Source organism: Hypanus sabinus, chromosome 6 (genome assembly GCF_030144855.1).
Source record: "Hypanus sabinus isolate sHypSab1 chromosome 6, sHypSab1.hap1, whole genome shotgun sequence".
In the NCBI taxonomy this organism is placed as follows: Eukaryota; Metazoa; Chordata; class Chondrichthyes; order Myliobatiformes; family Dasyatidae; genus Hypanus; species Hypanus sabinus.
Genome location: NC_082711.1, coordinates 155,278,187 through 155,301,720, shown reverse-complemented (window position 1 = coordinate 155,301,720; position 23,534 = coordinate 155,278,187). Strand labels below are relative to the sequence as shown.

At 43.7% G+C, this 23,534-nt stretch overlaps 2 protein-coding genes across 2 annotated transcripts in view; one reads left to right on the top strand and one right to left on the bottom strand.

Moving 5' to 3' along the window:
* The window catches only part of tlcd2 (TLC domain containing 2), a 62,733-nt gene extending 53,104 nt beyond the window's left edge, over positions 1-9,629 (bottom strand). Inside the window, exons 1-2 of the mRNA XM_059973252.1 lie at positions 9,212-9,629; positions 8,907-8,989 (exon numbers count right to left, since the gene is read on the bottom strand). Coding sequence (XP_059829235.1) covers positions 8,907-8,989; positions 9,212-9,390 — 262 coding nt within the window. The 5' untranslated portion in view covers positions 9,391-9,629. The remainder of the gene's footprint in view (positions 1-8,906; positions 8,990-9,211) is intronic.
* An 8,840-nt stretch (positions 9,630-18,469) lies between these two features.
* aifm4 (apoptosis inducing factor mitochondria associated 4) overlaps positions 18,470-23,534 on the top strand; it is a 62,470-nt gene continuing 57,405 nt past the window's right edge. Inside the window, exon 1 of the mRNA XM_059973250.1 lies at positions 18,470-18,566. The gene's annotated coding sequence lies outside the window, so the exon portion shown is untranslated. The remainder of the gene's footprint in view (positions 18,567-23,534) is intronic.

Below are 23,534 nucleotides of genomic sequence, written 5' to 3'. Positions count from 1 at the left end.
TATAACACACAGAAAATGCTGGATGAACTTAGCAGGCCAGGCAGCACCTTGGCTCTCAGCCTGAGACATCAACTGTACTCTTATCCATAGATGCTGAGTTCCTCCAGCATACTGTGTGTGTTGCTTGCATTTCCAGCATCTGCAGATTCTCTCGTTTGTCACCACCACTGTTGTTTTGTAACTACAAAACAGAATAACTAACTACAAGACAAAACAGGACCTCAAGAGATGCTTCTAAACTCCATTTTTACTTTTAGCGAGACATGGTGGCTTAACGACTTTTGCCATTTAAGTACTTTTATATATAACCTACAAAGCATTATGTAAACACCAAAGAATGCTTAATTAAACAATATATTACAATATTACTGATATATTAAATATAAAACACTACAGGTGAGACATCGTTCAGCCATCAACTTGGTATAAGATGCAATAATCTGCATTGCTGTTCTTTTAGGTTGAGGAGATGACCATGAGTAAAGGCTGTTCACTGTCATATTCCCAGTTGCAGGAGTGTGCAGAGAGATGGACTGATGCCTAGTCTAGCCACTACAAAGCTCGACAAGAAACTTAGAAACCTACCATTAGTGAACAGTGAGGGGCTGGGCCCTATGTAACAGACTCTCAAACGTTTCACTGATAAAATGCTTAAAGATGAAACATTAGTGATATTAAAGCATTGTAGGGGATGGTACTGAAATCGATTTTTAAAGAATGAAGATCTTGACATGTAGTGTAGATTTTGCCTGAAGTATACTTTCAAGAATATAAAACAAATCCAGTTTGGTTTACCACTTCAATTTTCTTTTACAATGTAAAATGTGTAAATTAAAATTTTGTGATAATTCAGTAATACACAGCATTAGAATATTTCTGAGTTCTCATTTTGATTAAGTATCCAATGCAACCCCGCCCTCCTAAAGACTCAATTCATTTAAAACATCTGGGAACAATTCTGTGGACATATACATAAAAAACATTTCAAGCATTACAAGATTCCTTGGCATCTAAGTTTCCAACCCACTTTCTACTTTCAGAAAGCAACTCGTTTATTGTAGCATACTGAATAGAATTCAGATTTGCTAGTGTGTCTGCCTATTCAAAGGCACTTGAACCCAAAAATCTATTTTTAACTAAATGTGATTAATCTTCTAGCTCAGTAAATCTCAGAAAAGATAACAAAGAGAATTTGGAACAAATGAAATCACTTGGTATTTATGCAGCTATGCTAATGTTTTGTAGTCTAAATGTTTAGGGATTATACCATGGAAGGAAAAATGACATAACATCTTCCTTTAAAGTAGACAAAAGGGCAGCTAATTGTTCTATTTGTTGAGCTGAAATGCAGCAAATCACTTGCTCCACCTTTCCGAATTTAATTTCATTTGACACTAAATGTACCCCACAGGTTTTATTTCAGATTTCCACAAACCATACTAATATGGAGTAATACATGAAGATATAATTATTTCCTTTGCTAGATGATTCTGTTATAAATCTTCCAAATATATCTAGAGGTTAAGAATAACCATCAAACACCACTATAGGCAAAGCTAAAGTCAATGTTACAATGGTTAAAATGTACATCTGATGATTGACTGCAAATTGCAAGGGAGAAGCAGAATTTGGAGTTGGGAAGAGGTGTTGTGTGGGACTGGTGAAGGTAAACCCTTGAGTGTTCTTGACATTGACTTTTGACTGACTACAGCATCAGAGAGGCCTATCAAAGCTGAAGGCAATGTCTATCAAAGCTGAAAGCAACGTATATCAAAGGAGAACACTGTAATACTTGGAGTTAAATCTTGCATAAAAGAAGATAGTGCTACTTCGAGATCCATCATTCCAGCCCCAAGATGTCACTACAGATCTTCCTCAAGGCAATGTTCTTGGTCTCAACAACTCCAGTTGCTTCAACGTCTTTCCTTGTAACACAAGGTCAGAAGTGCGGATGTCTTCTAAAGATTACACAATGTCCAGAAACATTCACAACTCCTCAGCAAATGAAGCAGCCCAGAAATGAAACATAACCATTGACATAAATTTCATGGTTTCAACAGCAGATTAGAGAATAGGGTATAATGTAGTGAGTAAACCTTCAATAAGGTTGTTATAGCCGGAGGCAGTAGTGGGGATAAGCTCCTACAATTTATTAAATGCTCTAATGGCATGCATCTCAAATAGTCTCTGACAACCAAGTCCAGCTCCTGGCCTTCATGTGTGGCTTAGCTACTAAGCCCAGTGGAACTGTTTCTACTGACAGGAGATCAGACAAAGGCAGGTCACTGGCGCCTTAAAACCATTCCCTTCACACAGATGGGACTCATCAGCAGTGGTTGGCAGCTCATCTAGAAGGAAAACTCTGATCGCAGACTTACACTACCTTATGGCTATACTCACGGGGCATGCTTCAGGAGTAAACCCCAAGGAAAAATCCAGAGCTGGAGTCCCTAAGGATGCCCTACATTGAGTTCAATGCTGACTGTCAACTCCTGCAAAGCTGCTGGAGCCAAACTGTGTCAGTCTCTCCTATTGTTTTAGATTCGTCTGTTGCATGGACAGTGTAGGATATCACATGGGCAACAGCTTTCTCTCCATATCGTACTGCTCTGGTTTGCATACCAGCCTGCATATCACATGGTCAGCTGGGACACAACATCGATGTTTGACCCTGAACAATGGAGGGCTTCAAAACTCACCTGATATTCAAATGTAAAGAGACAGTACACTGTTAAGGGTAAGACCTTTAAGATTGTTGATGAGTAGAGGGATCTTGGGGTCCAAGTTCACAGCTTCTTTAAAGTGGCTACACAGGTTGATAGGGTGGCTTATGTGACACCTGGCATACTTTATTGGTCAAGGCATTGAGTTCAAAAGTCAGGAAGTTATGTTGTAGCTTTATAAAACTCAAGTTAGGCTGCATCTGGAGTACTGCCTACAGTTCTGGTCGCCCCATTATAGGAAGGATGTTGAGGTTTTGCACAGGCTACAGAAGAGGTTTACCAGATTGCTGCCTGGATTAGAGGGCATGTGCTACAAGAGGTTGGACAAACTTGAGTTGTTCTTTTCTACAGCAGCAGAAATTGAAGGGAGAGCTGATAGAAGTTTATAAGATTATGAGAGACATAGATACAGACAGTATCTTGTTCCTAGGCTTGATATGTCTAAAACTAAAGTGCATGCATCAAGGTGAGAAGGTGTAATTTCAAAGGAGATGTGAGGGACAAGTTTTTTTAAAACTTAGAGAGTACTGGATGCCTGGAATGCACTGCCTGGGGAGGTGGTGGAGGCAGATACATTATGGACTTATAAGAGATGTTTAGAGATGCACATGAATGTGAAGAGAAAGGAAGGGTATGTTCATTGTTTAGGCAGAGATTAGTTTAGTTAGTCATTTGATTATAATTTAATTGGTTTGGCACAACACTGTAGGCCAGAAGGTCTGTTCCTGTGCTGTACTGTTCTATCTTCTATGGTATCTACTACACAAGAGATTCTGCAGATGCTGGAAATCCAGAGAAACCTGCTCAAAATGCTGGAGGATGAAGGGTCATGGAACGTCGACTGTTTATTCCTTTCCATAGTTGCTGCCTGTCATACTGAGTTCCTCAAGCATTTTGTGCATATTCCCTGATACCTACAAGCCACAAGAGTTCGATGGAATATTTTCTATTTGTCTGAATGAACTTTCAAGATGCCTGACGCCACCTGGGACAAATCAGTCTGCTTGATTTACCAAGAATAACTTCCCTTACCTCTGGCAAGTAGGACTGCAGTGTCTCTATCAACCATAAAACGGATTGCAGTTACTACCTTGGCTACTCTAACAGTACTTTCCAAATCTGTGATTGAATTGGACAAAGGCAGCAGGCACACAGGAACACCACTATCTGCATGTTCCCTTCCAAACATGTGTATTATTCTTGGTTTGGAAATAGCTTGCTGTACCGTCATTATCACTGGGACTAAATCACAATCCATAGTCCAAAGGTAATAATCTCACCAGAAGGACTGCAGTAGTTCAATGTCAGCTCACGACTACCTTATCAAGGACAATCAGGGATGGGCTATAAATGCCAGTGACATACAGATCCCAAAAATGAATAAATCTCAAAGGAAAAGTGATGGAAATCAAGTATTGTTGCACAACCTCTTTTCCCAAAACATTCAACATAAACAGCTGTCAAACTCATTGCCCTGACTGCCATTTATCATTCCAAGTAATCACATTTATCAAAACAAGAGTAAGACAATTTTAAAAAGGGCAGTTGTTACTTAACACCTACAATTTTATTAATTAGTCACAAGCTTCAACTTCATTACATTTACAGCGATCACCAATCCAGCTTTTGATTCCTGCCACTGCAAGAAGTCTGTATGATCTCCTTGTGAGCACGTGATCAGCCTGCATATCTGTTCCTCAATATCCCGGTGACTATTGGGAGGTCTGCAGTATAATCCAATCAGAGTGATAGAACTTTTCTTATCTTTTTGAGTTCTATAATGCTGTGGTCCCATCCCCCTGTCAAACTGGTTTAAACTCTCCCAGGTAGCGAACCAGCCGACATATTGGTCCCCCTCCACTTAAGGTGCAACTCGTTCTCTTGTAGTGGTCCCTCCTATCAGTCCCACAAACTTTATGACCACCTACCATCAGGCAGAAGGTACTGCAGCATAAGAACAAGGACTGTTAGTCTGGGTAACAGCTTCTTCCCCCAGGCAGTGAGACTACTGAACACCCTGCAACCACCAGAGCACATTATTTATGATAGCTCCCGCAGCATTATACTGTTGTATATTTAACTATATGTGGGGTGTGCAGTGACAGGATTTCACGGAACTCCCAAAGGGATCTTGTGATGAAGCCACACTCATGTTGGAGGAACAACACCTTATATTCCGTCTGGGTAGCCTCCAACCTGATGGTACAAACATCGATTTCTCCAATGCAGTAATTGTCCCAACCCTTCACCATTCCCCTCTCTCAATTAATATCTTTACCTGCCCGTCACCTCCTTTTGGTCTATCTCCCCTCCCTTTCTTTCATGGCCTTCTGTCCTCTCCTATTCCCCCTCTCCAGCCCTTAATCTATCACCAATCGACTTTCTGGTTCTTTCCTTCACCCCTCCACCTCTCTCGATTTCACCTATCACCTACTACCTTGTACTTCCTCCCCTCTCCCCATCTTCTTCCTTTGACTTCTAATCTTGTCTTCTCCAGTCATAATGAAGGATCTTGGCCTGAAACGTTGACTGTTTACTCTTTTCCATAGATGTTGCCTGGCCAGCTGAGTTCCTCCAGAACCTTGTGTGTGTTGCTAGGGACACACCTGTCCAAGCATGCAAAGTCAGCTCCGGCAGACTGATTGGATGAGATCTACAGTGGGATCTTTTGGTCAGGAGGATGGTATTGCAACTCTCCATGGAGAGCAAAGGGCATGACAAGGCACAGAAGACATCATGGTCATCTACTACAACCAAGGAAGACCCCAGTTTGTGATGCTTATTCGTATCACAGGACCTGGATTTCTGAGATCCAGAGAGTGGAAAAACCCCAGTGGCTATTCCACCTTAAAATTTTCCAGCATAGGTTTATTGTCGTCATTGGGCACAACAGACAGCCACCATTATTGTGTTAATATTATTTAACGTGCTATAGGTGATGTGCTGTATGTAATGTGTTCTGTACCTTGGTCCCAGAGGAACACTGTTTCATTTAGCTGTATACAGGTGTACATTTGAATGGCAATATAATTGAACTCACAGGGATTGTCCTTCCCCTAGGAAAGGTTTCAATGACCCAAGAACCTGAAACCCTGTCCCCTGCCCCAGTTCCTAGGCCATACATTCATCTGCTCCATCTTTCTATTCCTGCACTGCCTACATGTGGGACTGGGAGCAATCCAGAAATCACTACCTTTGTGGTCCATTTTTACAGCCTCTTTCTTAACTCTCTATACTCACTGCACAGGTCCTCATTCCCCTTTATAACCATGTTGATGGTGCCAAAGTGCACAGCAGTGGATTCCAGTTAATTGAAACATATTGGGACCAGTACATTTTGGCCCAATTAAACGACTGCCTCAATTAGCCAAAGTTGCATGGAAATAGTTTAAAAGCTATAAAAAAGACAAACTACTATTTAACAGAGTAACAAATTCTGTACTTAAATGAAAAACATAATAAATTAGAACACTATTGGTACTAGTACAGGACTACAAAACTATACATTAACTCCAAATAGTTACAGCTGGAGAATTCAGCCAGTGTTTGCAGGTGCGTTCTTTTGATTGACTGTAAATGAACAAAATCAGTGCAGACACCTAATGTAGATAATGGACTGCCTTCATACAAAGCTTTCAACAACTGCATCCTCCAAATCTTCATTTTCATTGTAACATTGAAGATGACTGTTGATACCTTCAAATTCTTTGTAGTTTCTAACTTATTGAAGTAGTGAAATCAGTTCTGAATTGTCTTACTGCTTATTTCTCATCAACTAATAGTGACAAAAATCACAGCTTTTTGAACACAAACACACTCAATTGATGCTATTTTAAAAACTGTTCACTCTAAGCATGGTGAAGTATCTAACAGCCATGCAAGTGCACATTACTGATGCTAGTCAGAAACTGTTTGACAGCAGTTTCCTGCCCCAATTGAGGGGCACAGTGTCCCAAATCAACAAAGGGAATCCCAGCTAATTACTCTATTAATTTTGTTCTTTAAGAATGTTCTGCAGCTGCTCCCAGACATCCCTCACCCTGGTACCCAGTTGGCAACGCACCAACTAGCATCTCTCTTGCAGCCACAGAATCCTGTCTGAACCCCTAACTATTGGGTTTCCTATCATTATTACTGTTGCAATCTTTAGCCTCCCCTGTGGCGTGTCAGAACTGGCCAGAATGCCACTGACCTGGCCGTTGCCACTGCTGCTGAGCCCCGACAGGTCAGGCCCCCAACAATACTTAAGGATATTCTTGTTGCTGCAAGAAATGGCTCCGGGGGTATCTTGCACTGTTTGCTTGCTTATTCTATCTTTTTTGGTGGTCACTCAACTATCAGCTGCCTGCACCAAAACTTTTGTGTATGATTCTCTCAGCATCACGCAGAGTTGAGGAAGCAGGGAGTCTGCAGAAGGACTTAGACAGATTCTTGGAATAGGTAAAGTGGCAGATGAAAAATAGTGTAGAGAATTGTATGGTCATGCACTTCTGCAGAAGGAATATATACAATTTTCTAAACGGGAAGTGAATTTAGAAATCAGATCTGCAAAGGGACTTGGGAGTCTCAGTGCAAGATTCCCCAAAGGGTAACTTGCAGGTTGAGTTAGTAAGAAGGAAGGCAAATGCAATGTTTGGACACTGAAGTTTAGAGGATTGGTTGGGGGGGGGGGGAAGAATCTCACTAAAACCTACTGAATATTGAAGAGTGGAAGTGGAATTGCTGGGTAGCCTCCAACCTGATGGCATGAACATTGACTTCTCTAACTTCCGTTAATGCCCCTCCTCCCCTTCTTACCCCATCCCTGACATATTTAGTTGTTTGCCTGTTCTCCATCTCCCTCTGGTTCTCCCCTCCTTTCTTTCTCCTGAGGCCTCTCATCCCATGATCCTTTCCCTTCTCCAGATCTGTATCGCTTCCGCCAATCACATTTCCAGCTCTTAGCTTCATCCCACCCTCTCCGGTCTTCTCCTATCATTTCGCATTTTCCCCTCCCCCCACTACTTTCAAATTTCTTAGTATCTTTCCTTTCAGTTAGTCCTGACAAAGGATCTCAGCCCAAAATGTGGACAGTGCTTCTCCTTATAGATGCTGCCTGGCCTGCTGTGTTCCACCAGCATTTTGTATGTGTTGTTTGGAAGTAGAAAGGATGTTTCCCATAGTGGTGGAGACTAAGACCAGAGGACATAGCCTCAGAATAGACAGGCATCCCTTTAAAACTGAGAACAGGAGGAATTTCAGGGTGGTGAATCTATGGAATTCAGTGCTTCTGACAGCTGTGGAGCTGGTCGTGTGGGTATAGTTAAAGTGGGAGTTGATATGTTCTTAATTAGTAAGGCTGTCAAAGTTTAAGTGGAGAAGACAGAAAAATGGGGTTGATACGGACTACAAATCAGCCATGATCAAATAGCACAGCATACTGACGGGTTGAATGGGCCAATTCTGCTCCTAGGCATTGTGGTCTCATACCCGCACTTCAAGGACTGCAGCAATTCAGGAAGATAGCTCACCACCACCCCTCTCCAAGGCAACGAGGGTTGGGCCATTAAATGCCCAGGAGTGTGAGTGTGAAGCATCTGTGGGTGTCTGCTCTCCTGAGCACTTCCAATAAATAACCTCATCCAAAACCTCTCCAGCTCCCCGCCCACCAAGCGAACAGCTCATCTGCCATACCGGAAAATCTGGCTAGCGTTTGGAGATTCTCGCACATAAACTAGCCAAGAGTCTTGCTGCTGGTATCTGGGGATTCTGTACACCTGTGTATAACCTGCCTGTGATATTTAAGTTGTGTGGAAATACGGAGAAACAACAGCCTCATGTATAGGGAGCCAGTTTGCCACGGCAAGGTAATCCGGATGAAAAATACTGAACTCCAACCACGTTCAAGGAATCATTAAAATTAATACGTTTAAGGTAGACAGCACATCTTGCCGCTCTGGTGCCTCTGCACTCAACAGTCATGCTTACAGGATAACAGTGAGACAAATAATTAACGATCAGATCAAGGAAAAAGACACAGCCAAAGTTCATTTGCAGAGCCACGTCAATACCACGTGCTAAACTACCACAATCTACTGACTGATGTTGTGTAACACGGCGTTGTATAACTCCTCATTACATCACTTACACCTAGTAAAAAGATCAGAGCCCCCTCTCTCATTCCCCATGTGCATCTGTACTTACCTACGGAGACCGACACGAGACAGCGAGACGAGAGAGAATATGTAGCGATCAGGTCCTGGGCCATCGGCCGGTGCAAATAAAAACTGAAAAGTGCAAAACGAGTTGGAAGTGACCATACTGTTGGCTGTGCCCGGATTCCGTGAGCAACGTACAACTTAATAGAACTAAATATCACATTGTTTGAAGAATATTTCAGTGAATTTTCGCTTAGCAATTAATAATACAATCAGCAATTAAACCCCATGGGGTTTTAAAGTTAGTATCCTTAATAAAATCGGACAACGCGGTTGGTTTGAAACACTCACCACAGGACAGCCCAAATCCCTGTCACCACACTGTGCATCATAGAAGTGAGAATGTTTCTCCATTTCCATCTGTTCCTCAAGGCAGACTCTGGCGTTGGGAAAGACCCCACAACTCGACTAATCAGTTTGAAACTTCCAAAGGAAGCTCCTATAATTAAAATCGCGGGATTCCACTCCATTGTACCTCAATCGATACAACGAAATAAGTAAACAGTGCAGGCAGCCCCGCCAAGAAAAGCAGAGCACAGGATTGCGTTTTGGTTTCAGCTACAGGAGCAGAGGCTTGGCCGAGTGGGCTTGATAAATAGCCTCTGCGAGTTTTACGCAACTCGCTGCCTCACATCAGCTTGCCCTGTCTCTGGCGTTCCGTGCATTGCCGCCGGGAACCGGAACCGCGCGCACGCGCGCGCGCACAGGGCGCGGGAGCTCGCTCACGAGAGCGCGCCAGCTAATTTCCCCCCCACCCCACCCGTCCTCCGCTGGCCGAGTGTACACCCAGCTCTGCTGGAGCGCAGAACTTCTGCCACGTTTCGCAATGGGAACGTCTCATTTCTGGCAGTGCTTGGTGCTGTCCTCGGACATACTCGCAAGGCGGGCTGGAGTTTGACATGTTGGGCATTGCAGTCCGGATCGTGGGTGGTGAAGTGAAGTCGCTCTGTAATCGAGGCATCGCAGCCCGCAGCTGGAACCGAACTCGGCACGGCGCGATGTGGGATCCACCCTGATAACAGTCGTCGGCTGTCACCAGTCACAAGTACTGTTGCTTTTTAGTGTGGATTACACTGACACCTGTTGACAGCTCCGAGCCACTTCCATCATATCAAACACTTTTCAGTTTATCTTGCAGTTAAAAAACAAATTACATAAAATATTCGTAAAATTACTATATTCGAAATAGAAGTAGGCCCTTTGAGTCTATTCGCATTCAATGGGATTACGGATAATCCTCTATTTGTATTCAAGATTTCCATCTTTTCCCCATCTGACAAGACGCTTGAGTTTAGACATATACAATATCTAATTCATAGTCATAGAGAAGCACAGCATAGAAATAGGCCCTTTGGCCCATCTAGATCATGCCAAAACCATTTAAACTGCCTACTCCCATTGACCTGTGCCAGGACCTTACCTTCTATACCTTTACTATCCACGTACCCATCCAAATCTCTCTTCATCATTGAAATTGAGCTGGCAGCTCATTCCACACTCTCACGACCCTAAGAGTGAAGAAGTTCTCCTTCATGTTCTTTACAAAAATGCCTTACTAAAGTCCATGTAGAGAACATCCCCTGCCTGGTCTTCCTCTACTTTCCTGGCAACTTCCTCGGAAAACTAAAAGAGCAAATACAAGGAAATCTGCAGATGCTGGAAATTCAATCAACACACACAAAATGCTGGTGGAACACAGCAGGCCAGGCAGCATCTATAAGGAGAAGCATTGTCGATGTTTCGGGCTGAAACCCTTCATCAGGACTAACTGAAGGGAAACTTTCAAATCTCTTAGTATCTTTCCCTTCAGTTAGTCCTGACGAAGGGTCTCAGCCCAAAACGTTGACAGTGCTTCTCCTTATAGATGCTGCCTGGCCTGCTGTGTTCCACCAGCATTTTGTGTGTGTTGTCGGAAAACTATAAGATTGGTTAGCACAAAGCCATGCTGACTATCCGTAATCAGTCCATGTCTATACAAGTACTTATATCTGGTCCCATAAGACCATAAGACATAGGAACAGAATTAGGCTATTCAGCCCATTGAGTCTGCTCCACCATTCCATCATGGCTGATCCTGGATCCCATTCAACCCCATACACCTGCCTTCTCACCCTGATGCCCTGATCAGTAAACTATCAGTTTTTGCTTTAAATATACCTGCAGTCTTGGCCTCCACAGCTGTGTGTGTCAGAGCATTCCACAGATTCACTTCTCTCTGGTGAAAAATATTTCTCCATACCTCAGTTGTGAAGGGTCGCCCCTCAATTTTGAGGCTGTGCCTTCTGGTTCTGGATACGCCCACCATAGGAAACATCCTCTCCACATCCACACTATCTAGTCCTTCCAACATTTGGTAGGTTTCAATGAGATCCCCCCCGCATTCATCTAAATTCCAGCGAGTACAGGCCCAGATACCAAACACTCCTCATATGTTAACCGCTTCATTCTCAGAATCATCCTTGTGAACCTCCTCTGGACTCTCTCCAATGACAAAACTGTTTTTCTGAGATATGAGGCCCAAAACTGTTGACAATACTCCAAGTGTGGCCTGACTAGTGTCTTAAAAAGCCTCAACGTTATCTCCTTGTCCCTCAGGATACCTTCCAATAACTTTCCCACAACTGATGTCAGTTTCACCGGCCTGTAATTTCCTGGATCATGCTTAGAGCCTTTTTTAAACAACAAAACACCATTGGTTAACCTCCAATCCTCCGGTACCTCTCCTGTTGCTAAGGATGTTGTAAATATCTCTGCAGGGGCACTGGCCATTTCTGCACTTGCCTCTCATAGGGTCCGATGGAACACCTTGTCAGGCCCTAGGGAATTATCCAAACTGGTTTGCCTCAAGGTAGCAAACACCTCCTCCTCTCTAATCTGTACAGGGACCATGAAGTTGATGCCTCTTTGCCTCGCTCCAATCGTCTGTATCTGTCTCCTGAGTAAATGCAGATACAAATAATTTATTTAAGATCTTCCCCATCTGTTTTGGCTCCACACATGGATTACCATTTTGATCTTCCAGAGGACCAATTTTGTCCTTTGCAATCCTTATGGTCTTAACATATCTGTAGAAACCGTTAGAATTTTCCCTCACCATGTCTGCTAGAGTAACCTCATGCCTTCTTTTAGCCCTCCTGATTTCTTTCATAGGTATTCCCTTACATTTCTTATACACCATGAGCACCTCATTTATTCTCCCTTCCCTATACCTGCTATGCATCTCCTTTTTTCTCATAGAGTGCCTCAAAATCCCTTGAAAACCAAAGTTTCCTACATTTGTTATCTTTACCTTTTACTCTGGCACGCACAAACAAGTTTTGTACTCTCAAAAGTTCATTTTTGAAGGTTTCCCACTTTCCAAGCCAGAAAACAGCCTTGTCCCAATCACACTTGCCAGATCATTTCTGATAACATCAATATTGGCCTTTCTCCAATTTAGAATCTCAGCCCACAGACCAGATCTATCTTTTTGTATACTTACTTTGAAACATACGGCATTGTGGTCACTGGATGCAAAGTGTTCCCCTACATAAACGTCTGTCACCTGCCCTGTCTCATTCCCTAACAGCAGATCTAGTATCACACACTCTCTCCTTGGGACTTCTACATACTGATGAAAAAAACCTGAATACATTCTGTCTAACTCGATCTCATCTAGTCCTTTTACAGTATGGGATTCACAGTCAATATGTGGAAAGTTAAAATCACCTACCATAACAACCTTATGTTTCTTGCAACAGTCTGCAACCTCTTTACACATTTGTTCCTCTAAACCCCTAGGATTGTTAGATGGTCTATAATGCAGCCCCATTAACCTGGTCAAACCTTTCTTATTTCTCAGTTCCACCCATAATGCCTCAGTAGTTGAGTTATCCAGTCTGTCCCAACGGAGCACTGCCGTGACATTTTCCCTGACTAGTAGTACCAGTCCTCCTCTTTTAATCCCTCCCACTCTATCACGTCTAAAACAACGGAACCCCAGAATATCAAGCTTCCAGTCCTGTCCCTCCTGCAACCAAGTCTCAGTAATTGCTACAACATAATAATTACAGGTGTTGATCCAGGCCCTGAGCTCATGGACCTTTCCTACGATACGCCTTACATTGAAATATACGCAGCTCAGGACATTAGTCACACCATGATTCCTTACTTTGTCTGAGGTCCTACCAACATCAGCCTCCACAATCTCCTCACTAACTGTAATGGCACCCTGGTTCCCATCCCCCTGCAACTCTAGTTTAAACACCACTGTGCAACATTAACAAACGTTCCTGCTAGGATATTAGTCCCTTTCAGTTCAGGTACAAACCGGTCCTTCCATACAGATCCCACCTTCCTTGTAAGAGAGCCCAATGATCCAAAAATCTTATGTCCTCTCTCCTACGCCAATTTCTTAGCCACGTATTATTTAATAATCTTCCTAGTTCTGGCCTCATTAGCATGTGGCATGGGTAGCAACCTTGAGGTCCTGCTTAGCCCCTAACTCCCTGAATTTCCTATGCAGAACCTCATCACTCATCCTCTTCATGTCATTGGTACCTGTATCCAGAGATACCGGCCATGTGACAGATGCACTGCCACCGTGGCTGGTCGGAGGACACACCACATGCCAATCAACATTTGGTCCCTCCCAACTAATCAATGCACACCTAAATTATTGGTCACCTTAATTGGATTATCTTGCCCAGCCCCATGCTATAAAATGTGAGACTTGTCCCTGGCTCGGTCTCTCTTACAGACCATCTCATTGAAGGTAAGTGTATTGATTTATGTTTGGGAAGGTCTATCGTTTGTCCTGGTAAGGGAGCTGCGGCTATCCAAGGTCAAGGGGGATACCTGTCGTAGTGCTTTTCCCTTGTTCTTTGTATGTGTAACCGTACCCTCTCCCCACACTGCTTCCTGTGTATTGTAGTTGCTTGTGTTGACCTGACTTCCCCTTTAATAATAAATTCCTTATTATTAAAACTGTGTGTGTCCAGGCCTCTACTGTTGAGACTCAAAGAACCAGTTACTTCCATCACAACAGTACCTACATGGACCATGACCTCGAGGTGACTGTTCACCCTCCCACTTAAGAATGCTGAGCACTTGATCCAAGATGTTCCAGACCCTGGCACCCGGGAGGCATCATACAATCCAGGAATGTTGTTCTCACCCTCAGAACTTCATGGTAGTTCCTCTAACTAAAAAATCCCCTATCACCACAGTGTGCCTCTTCTCTCCTCTTCCTGTCTGAGTCACAGAACTCTTTAAATATGTTCAGTAGCTTAGTCTCCACCACCTTCTGTGGTAGGAAATTCCACAAGTACATCACCTGAGTGAAGAAATGTCATCTCAGTCCTAAATGTCTTACCTCATATTCTGAGAATGCCGCCTAGTTCTAAACGCTCAGCTGGGGTAACCTTTTCCCTGAATACAGTCAGTTAAAGTCAAGTTTGTTGTCATATTTACATGCACATGTAGCAGTGAGTAGCATCATAGGCACATAGCATCATATAAGCAGCATTCACAAGACGACCATTGATTAGACATAAATACAACACAATTTACACGAGAAAACGCAATTAGAACAAAATAAATGGTCTCAGTTTTCAAAATGTGGCTAAGCTAGTGATTAGGGATTAGGGTCTGTATAGCTTTGTCAAAGTTTTATACGTTCAAATAAGATACACATTCACTAAATTCCAATGAACTCAGGCTTAGCCAATCAAGTCACCCCAAGTGGTAGTCCACTTTGCCATGAACTTTGAACCTTCAATGAACACTCTCCAGAGAAATGCACCTGGTGCCCTCTTTAATGGAAATATCCAATCAGGCAATCATGGGACAGCAACTCAATGCAAAAAAAAGTGTGCAGACATGGTCAAGAGGCTCAGTTGTTGTTCATACCAAACATTAGAATGGGGAAAAAATGTGATCTAAGTAACTTGTACTGTGGAATGATTGCTGGTGCCAGACGGGGTGATTTGAGTATCTCAATAACTGCTGATCTCCTGAGATATTCATGCACAACATTGTCTCAAGTTTACAGAAGAAGGTGCAACAAAACAAAATAAAACATCCAGTGAATGGTAGCGAAAACACCTTGTAAATGAGAAAGTTCAGAGGAGACTGGTTGAAGTTAAAGAGAAGGTGACAGTAACTCAGATAACTAGAGATCACAACAGTGGTGTGCAGAAGAGCATCTCAAAATGCACAACACATTTAACCTTGAAGTGGATGGGCTACAGCAGTAGAAGACCACGAACATACATTCAGTGGCCACTTTATTAGGTGCAGGAGGTATCTGTGGTGAACTACATATACCTGTCTGGACACGCCCCGCTGCTGGCTGCTCCTGTGGCTCCTCCCACGGACCCCGGTATAAAGGCGATTGGAGACACCGTCCCGGCCTCAGTCTCCAGGATGCAGTGTGGTGGTCAATTGCTGCTTGTTCTTTCTTTCAGCCAATAAAAGCCAATATCTCGCCTCACGTCTCCGAGAGTTATTGATGGTGCATCAATTTTATTGGCTGGAAGTTTTTAAAACATGGAAAGCATTTTACGTCCGGAAAAATTGGACATTGATCCTCAAGACTCATTAGCGGCTCTTGCCTTTGAACTCTGGCTTGCATGCTTCCAATCATACTTGGAACAGATTCCCATGACTGAGCCCACTATTATGCACAGAATCCTCCTTTCGAGGGTCAGCCCCAAAGTTTACTCCCTTATCAGGGACCTGCCGACTTACCAAGGGGCACTGGACGCCCTCAAAAGACAGTACCTGTGGCCGGTGAACACCGTCTATGCAAGACATCGCTTAGCGACGCGGTGGCAGCGACCCGAAGAGTCGAGCCGGCAGTTTCTCCGAGCCCTACAGACACTCGTGCGGGCTTGCGACTGCAAGGGACTGACGGCGGAACAACACTCGGAGCTGCCGGTAAGAGATGCCTTCATTACGGGGATCAGGTCAGTGAACGTGCACCAGCGGCTGCTGGAAAATGCCGATCTTACCTTACGCTCGGCGGCCGACACATTGGAGGCTGCTCTGCACAACGCTGACGCTGTCCAGCTGCGCGATCCTCCGCCGGTTCCCGCGAGTGAATTTACCACCGCCGCTGTGCATTCCATTTGGTGTCACAAATGGTGTCTCTGTCTTCCAGAGGGAAATGGACCGGATGGTGGACCACTGCCAACTGAAGGCCACATTTCCCTATCTGGATAACATCACCATCTGTGGTCACGATTGGCCAGATAACAACGCCAACCTCCAACGATTTTTCCAAGCGGCTAAAGCCCTGAACCTTACTTATAACAGGGACAAGTGTGTGTTCGGAACCACCCGACACACTATCCTTGGGTATGTCATGGAAAACGGGGTCATTGACCCTGATCCCGACCGTATGCGCCCCCTGTTAGAACTCCCTCTTCCCACCACCCTCAAAGCCCTCAGACGGTGCCTGGGCTTCTCTTCCTATTATGCCCAATGGGTCCCTCATTACGCAGACAAGGCCCGCCCCCTGGTCAAGTCTACCACATTTCCCCTCTCTGCCGAGGCCCGCGCGGCCTTCAGCCGCATTAAAGGGGACTTTGCCAAAGCAACGATGCATGCGGTGGACGAGACCATTCCCTTCCAAGTAGAGAGTGACGCCTCTGATTTCACGCTGGGTGCTACCCTCAATCAGGCAGGCAGGCCAGTAGCATTCTCTTCTCGTACCCTTCAAGGCACTGAAATTCGGCACTCCGCAGTGGAGAAAGAAGCCCAGGCCATAGTGGAAGTTATTAGGCACTGGAGGCACTATCTCGCCAGCAAAAGGTTCACCTTGTTGACTGACCAGCACTCGGTTACGTTCGTGTTCAGCAACCAACAGCGGGGCAAAATCTAAAATGATAAAATTTTGCGGTGGAGAATGGAACTCTAAACCTACAACTATGATAACATGTATCGGCCTGGAAGGGTCAATAAGCCCCCTGATGCCCTATCCCAGGGAGCGTGTGCCAGCGCACAGCTCGACCAGCTATACGCCCTCCATGCAGATCTTTGCTACCCGGGGGTCACCCGATTTTACCATTTCGTGAAAGCCCGGAACCTGCCTTACTCTCTTGAGGACATCAGGACGATGACCAGGGACTGCCAAGTCTGCGCTGAGTGCAAACCGCACTTCTACCGCCCTGAAAAGGTGCAACGTATCAAGGCCACCCGCCCCTTTGAGCGACTGAGTGTTGACTTTAAGGGCCCCCTTCCCTCCACTGACCGCAATGTCTACTTTCTCAATATTATCAACAAATACTCGCGGTTCCCCTTTGCCATCCCCTGCCCTGACACCACTGCCACGTCTGTCATAAAAGCCCTGCGCCAGCTCTTCACTCTGTTCGGATATCCCTGCTATATCCACAGTGATAGAGGGTCCTCCTTTATGAGTGACAAGCTGCACCAGTACCTGCTGGCTAGGGGCATTGCTACCAGTTGGACCACGAGCTATAATCCCCGGGGTAATGGACAGGTGGAGAGGGAGAATGCCACAGTGTGGAAGGCTACACTTTTAGCCCTTAAGTCAAAAGGGTCGCCGGTCTCTCGAAGGCAGGAGGTCCTCCCTGAGACACTCCACTCTATCCGCTCCCTGTTATGTACGTCCACCAATGCCACCCCTCATGAGTGCCTATTCTCTTTTCCCAGGAAGTCTGCCACTGGGACCACCCTACCGGCTTGGCTGACGTCCCCAGGGCAAGTGATGCTCCAGAAACATGCGAGGAGCAATAAATACTCCCCGCTGGTCGAGAGGGTTCACCTACTACATGCGAACCCCCCAGTATGTCTACGTGGTCTTACCTGATGGGCGGGAGGACATGGTCTCCGTCCACGACCTGGCGCCCACAGGAGCATCAGACCACTACCCCGAACACTCCACAGTAACTATGAACCCTGTATCCAAGGTGACACCGCGCACACCGAGCCCTACACAGACTCCTCATGACACTTCTATACCGGGAGTCTCGCACACACATATACCAGGTACCTTGCACCCGCATGAGGGATCACTGACGCCTAGTGGGCTGACACCTCCAGTTAGGCCGGAACCAGCACAACCACCGTCTCCGGTACAATCACCACCGGCACCTGTGCAATCACAGCCGGTGCTATGTAGATTGCAGCGACAGATTCGACCATCTGATAGACTTAACCTGTAAATATACTTGTAAGAAACTTCGCCCCATGGGGACTCTCTTTTAAATGAAAGGGGGGGGGGGTGAATGTGGTGAACTACATATACCTGTCTGGACAGGGCCCCCCCACCCCCCGGCTGACTGCTCCTGTGGCTCCTCCCACGGACCCCGGTATAAAGGCGATTGGAGACACCGTCCCGGCCTCAGTCTCCAGGATGCAGTGTGGTAGTCAATTGCTGCTTGTTCTTTCTTCCAGCCAATAAAAGCCTATATCTCGTCTCATGTCTCCGAGAGTTATTGATGGTGCATCAGTATCATTCCCAAATAATTAAAAAAATTACATTATTATATCACTCTGATTTATATCTACTAAACAGCTTTTCCTTTTTAAATGATTACAGATTGGCATGTATGATATTGTGGGCATCACTGAATTATGGCTGAAAGAAGATTATAGCTGGGAGGTTTATGTCCAAGAAATACAAAATGCATTGAAAGAACAGGTAGGTAGAGGGGCTGGTGTGGTTCTTTTGGTAAAGAAGGAAATCAAGTCTTTACAATGAGGTGACATTGTGTCAGAAAGTATTGAATCATAGTGAATAGAGCTAAGAAAATGCAAGGGTAAAAAGACCCTTATGGGAGTTATATACAGACCTCCAAACAGTAGTAAGTATGTGTTCTACAAATTACAATGGGAGATAGAAGGGCAATCATCATGGGGGATTTCAATATGCAGGTAGACTGGAAAAATCAAAATAGTGCTGAATCCCAAGAGGGGGAATTTCTAGAGTGCCACAAGATGGCTTTTTAGTGCAGCTTCTGGTTGATCCCACTAGGAGATCAGCTATTATGGATTGGGTGTTGTGCAATGAACCTGAATTGATTAGAAAACTCAAGGTAAAGGAATCCTTATGGGCCAGTAATCATAATTTGATAAGAATGCATCCTGCAATTTGAGAAAGAGAAGTTAAAGTTAGATGTGTCTGTATTACAGTGGAGTAAAGGGAATTACAGATGCATGAAAGAGGAGCTGGCCATAACAGATTGGAAAAGTACACTGGCAGGGATGATGGCAGAGCAGCAATCATTGGAATTTCTAGAAGCAATCTGGAGGGTGTAGGATATATACATCTCAAAGAGGAAGGAATATTTTAAAGGCAAGATGGCACAACTGTGGCTAACAAGAAAATTCAAAGCTAAAATAAAAGCCAAAGAGATGGCATAAAATAGAGCAAAAATTAGTGGTAAGTTAGAGGATTCAGCAGCTTTTAAAAACTAACAGAAGGCAACTACAAAGTCACTCAGAAGGAAAACATGGAAAACGAAGGAAAGCTAGCCAATAATATTAAAGAGGATACCAAAAGTTTTTTCAGATACAGAAAGTGTAAAAGGGAAGCAAGAGTGGATATCAGACTGCTCAAAACTGATGCTGGAGAAATAGTAATGGTGGACAAACTGAAGAAGTATTTTGCATCAATCTTCAATGTGGAAGACACCAGTAGAATGATGGAAGTTCAAGAGTATCAGGTGGAAGAAAAATGTGAAGTTGCCATTACCAGGGAGACTATTCTCAGGAAACTGAAAGGTCTGAAGGTAGGTAAGTCACCTGGGTCAGTTGCTGTACACCCCAGGATTCTGAAAGAGGCAACTAAGAAGATTGTGGAGGCATTAGTAATGATCTTTCAAGAATCAGTTGATTCTGGCATGAATCCAGAGGAATCGAAAATTGTAAATGCCTCCCCAATCTTCAAGAATGGAGAGATGCAGAAGAAAGAAAATTATAGGCCATTTAATTTGACCTCAGTGGTTGGAAAGACGTTGGAGTTGATTGTTAAGGATGTGGTTTCAGGGTACTTGCAGGCGTATGATAAAATAGACTGGAGTCAGCAGGGCTTCCTCGAGTGAACATTTTGCCTGAGAAATCTGTTCTAACTTTTTGAAGATATAGCAAGCAGTATAGACACAAAAGAGAATTGGTAGATGTTGTGTAATTGGATTTTCAGAAGGCTTTTGATGAGGTGCCACAATGATGCTGCTTAACAAGTTAAGAGCTTATGGTATTATAGGAAAAATACTAGCATGGATAAAGTGGAGGCTGGTTAGCAGGAGGGAAAGAGTGGGAATAAAGGGAGCCTTTTCTTGTTCACTGGTGGTGACTAGTGGAGTTCCACAGCTGTCTGTATTGGGACCGATTCTTTTTACATTATATGTCAGTGACTTGGATGATGAAATTGATGGCTTTGTGGCAAAGTTTGCGGACAATACGAAGATAGCTGGAGGGGCAGGTAGTTCTGAGGAAGTAGAAGCTACAGAAGGACATAGACAGATTAGAAGAATGGGCAAAGAAGTGGCAAATAGAAACAGAATCAGAATCAGGTTTATTATCATTGGCATGTGTCGTGGAATTTGTTAACTTAGCAGCAGCAGTTCAATGCAATACATAATATAGAATAATAAGTAACTAGGTCAATTCAGCATATGTATATAGGAGATTAAAAATTGTGCAAAAACAGAAATAATATATATTGAAAAATTGAGGTAGTATTCATGGGTTCAATGTCCATTTAGGAATCAGATGGCAGAGGGGAAGAAGCTGTTCCTGAATCACTGAGTGTGTGCCTTCAGGCTTCTGTATCTCCTACCTGTTGGTAACAATGAGAAAAGGGCATGCCTTGGTTACGGGGTTCCTTAATAATGGATTCTGCCTTTCTGAGACATCACTCCTTGAAGATGTCCTGGGTACTTTGTAGACTAGTTCTCAAGATGGAGTCAACTAAATTTACGACCCTCTGCAGCTTCTTTAGGTCCTGTGCGGTACCCCCCACCTCCCATACCAGACAGTGATGCAGCCTGTCAGATTGCTCTCCATGATACATCTATAGAAGTTTTTGAGTGTTTTTGTTGATATACCAAATCTTTTTGAACTCCTAATGAAGTACAGTGAATGTCTTGCATTCTTTATAACTGCATCAATATGTTGGGACCAGGTTGGTCCTCAGAGATCTTGACATCCATTAACTTGGAACTGCTCACTCTCTCCACTTCTGATCCCTCTATTTGAATTGGTATGTGTTCCTTCGTCTTACCCTTCTTGAAGTTCACAGACAGCTCTTTCATCTTATTGAGGTTGAGTGCAAGGTTGTTGCTTGACACCACTCCACTAGTTGGCATATCTCACTCCTGTATGTACTCTCATCTTCAACTGAGATTCTACCAACAATAGTGGTATCTATTGGCAAATTTATGGATGGTATTTGAGCTATGCCTACCTACACAGTCAAGGGTATAGAGAGAGTAGAGCAGTGGGCTAAGCACACACCCTTGAGGTGCACCAGTGTTGATCATCAGCAAGGAGGAGATAACATCACCAATCTGCACAGATTTTTGTCTTCTGGTTAGGAAGTTGAGGATCCAATTGCAGAAGGAGGTATAGAGGCCCAGGTTCTGTAACTTCTCAATCAGGACTGTGGGAATGATGGTGTTAAATGCTGAGCTATAATCGATGAACAGCATCCTGACATAGGTGCTTGTATTGTCCAGGTGGAGTTCAGTCTAGTGATGACCAGCCTCTCAAAGCATTTTATCATTGTAGATGTGAGTGTTACTGGGCGATAGTCATTAAAGCAGCTCACATTATAGAATAACATGTCAGGAAGTGTATGGTCATGCACTTTGGTTATTTAAAAAAAATAAAAAGTGGCCTCTTCTCTAAATGGAGAGAAAATTAAAAATTCTGAGATGCAAAGGATCTTTGGAGTCCTTGTGCAGCATTCTCTCAAGGTTAATTTGGAGGTTGAGTTAGTGGTGAGGAAGGCAAGTACAGTGTTAACTTTCATTTCAAGAGGACTAGAATGTAAAAGCAAGGATGTATTGTTCAGACATTATAAAGCACTGGTGAGGACTCAGCTGGAGTATGCGAGCAGTTTTTGGCCCCTTATCGAAGAAAGCAAGTGCTGATATTGGAGAGTGTTCGAAGGAGGTTCACAGAAATGATTAAAAGGCTTGTCATATGAAGTGTGGTTGATGGTTCTGGGCCTGTACTCACTGGAATTTAAAAGAATGAGGAATTAACTTAATAAAACTTATCAAAGGATTTGATAGAGTGGATGGGATGAGGATGTTTCCTATGGCGACGAAATATCCTTTTAGTACAGAGATGAGGAGGAATTTCTTTGGCCAGAGAATGGTGAATCTGTGGAATTTGTTGCCACAAGCAGCTGTGGAGGCCAGGTCATTGGGTATACTAAAGGCAGATAGATTCTTGATTAGTCAGGGCATGAAGAAGGCAGCAGATCGGGGCTGAGCGGGAAAATGGAACAGCCATGATGAAATGGTGGAGCAGACTCATTGGGCCAAATGGCCTAATTCTGCTCCTATATCTTGTGATCTTATGATTGGAAGAGTAAACCTATTTAGCTATATTTACAAGTTTAAGGATCAATTGGCTTTCGAGTTTACTTTGATTTGCACAACCATACTGGTGCAGCTTGGGGAGACTCCACAGATGTTGCTTATGTAGCATCCATCTCTGGACTCAGTGCAGGTGTTTGTTCTTAACTCTCTTCAATCATTTCCAGGAATTGCTGGACTCACCAGGGAATATAATATTTAAGCCCACTGTTTTCCTCACTATTCTCTTGGTGTCATGCTCTGAGAACATATAGTCTATGTGAATCTTTCCACGTCATTCACCCATTTTCAAACAAACCAAGTAACATGAACCTCTTCTCTCCGCAGCTGACGTAATTCTGTTTGCTTTGCTTTTACTTTGGCCTTCCAGATTTCATTAAATCAAGCTTACAGAAGTCCCAAAGTCCCAATCTCCAAAGAATAGACACTGGAAATCTGAAATAAAAATAGAAATTCTGGAAAAACTCATCAGGGATACGAGACTATTTCCAGTGATATGGATCAAGTTAGATTAGGTTAGATTAGCATCACAGCACAGGCACAGTGAGCTAGAGGGTCTGTTCCTATGTACTCCAAAGTGTGGTCACAGAGTGACTATTCAGAGGTTAAGAAGGAATTTGAATAATCCTGGAAAAGATTAGAGTATTTGTTTCCCTCCTATTATGCTGCATACTGCACATGGTAATTCACTACAGACCAGGTACCCACAGGAGAATAAGTTGCTTGGCCTTTAGTTGGTCTGACAACAAGTAGCTGATCCACTTCACCATTTTATCACCCAGGAAGGAAAGGTTATAATCTTCCCCAGGGAGAATAAAAACTTTCCAATAGGATTATATTTTGTGGCTTATTAGTGAATTACCAGGGGTTAAAAAGCAAGGATTAAGCTGGCTTGTCAGATCTTGTTTACACAATGTCAGAAGAAATGGATTGAACCTACACGGTTGAAAAAAAAAATTATTTTAAACCTTAAAGCTTTTTGTATGGTCAAAAAGCTGAACCACAACATCACACACAACTGTAAAGCATTGTTTTGGGAGGGCAAATTTGAAAAAAAACAA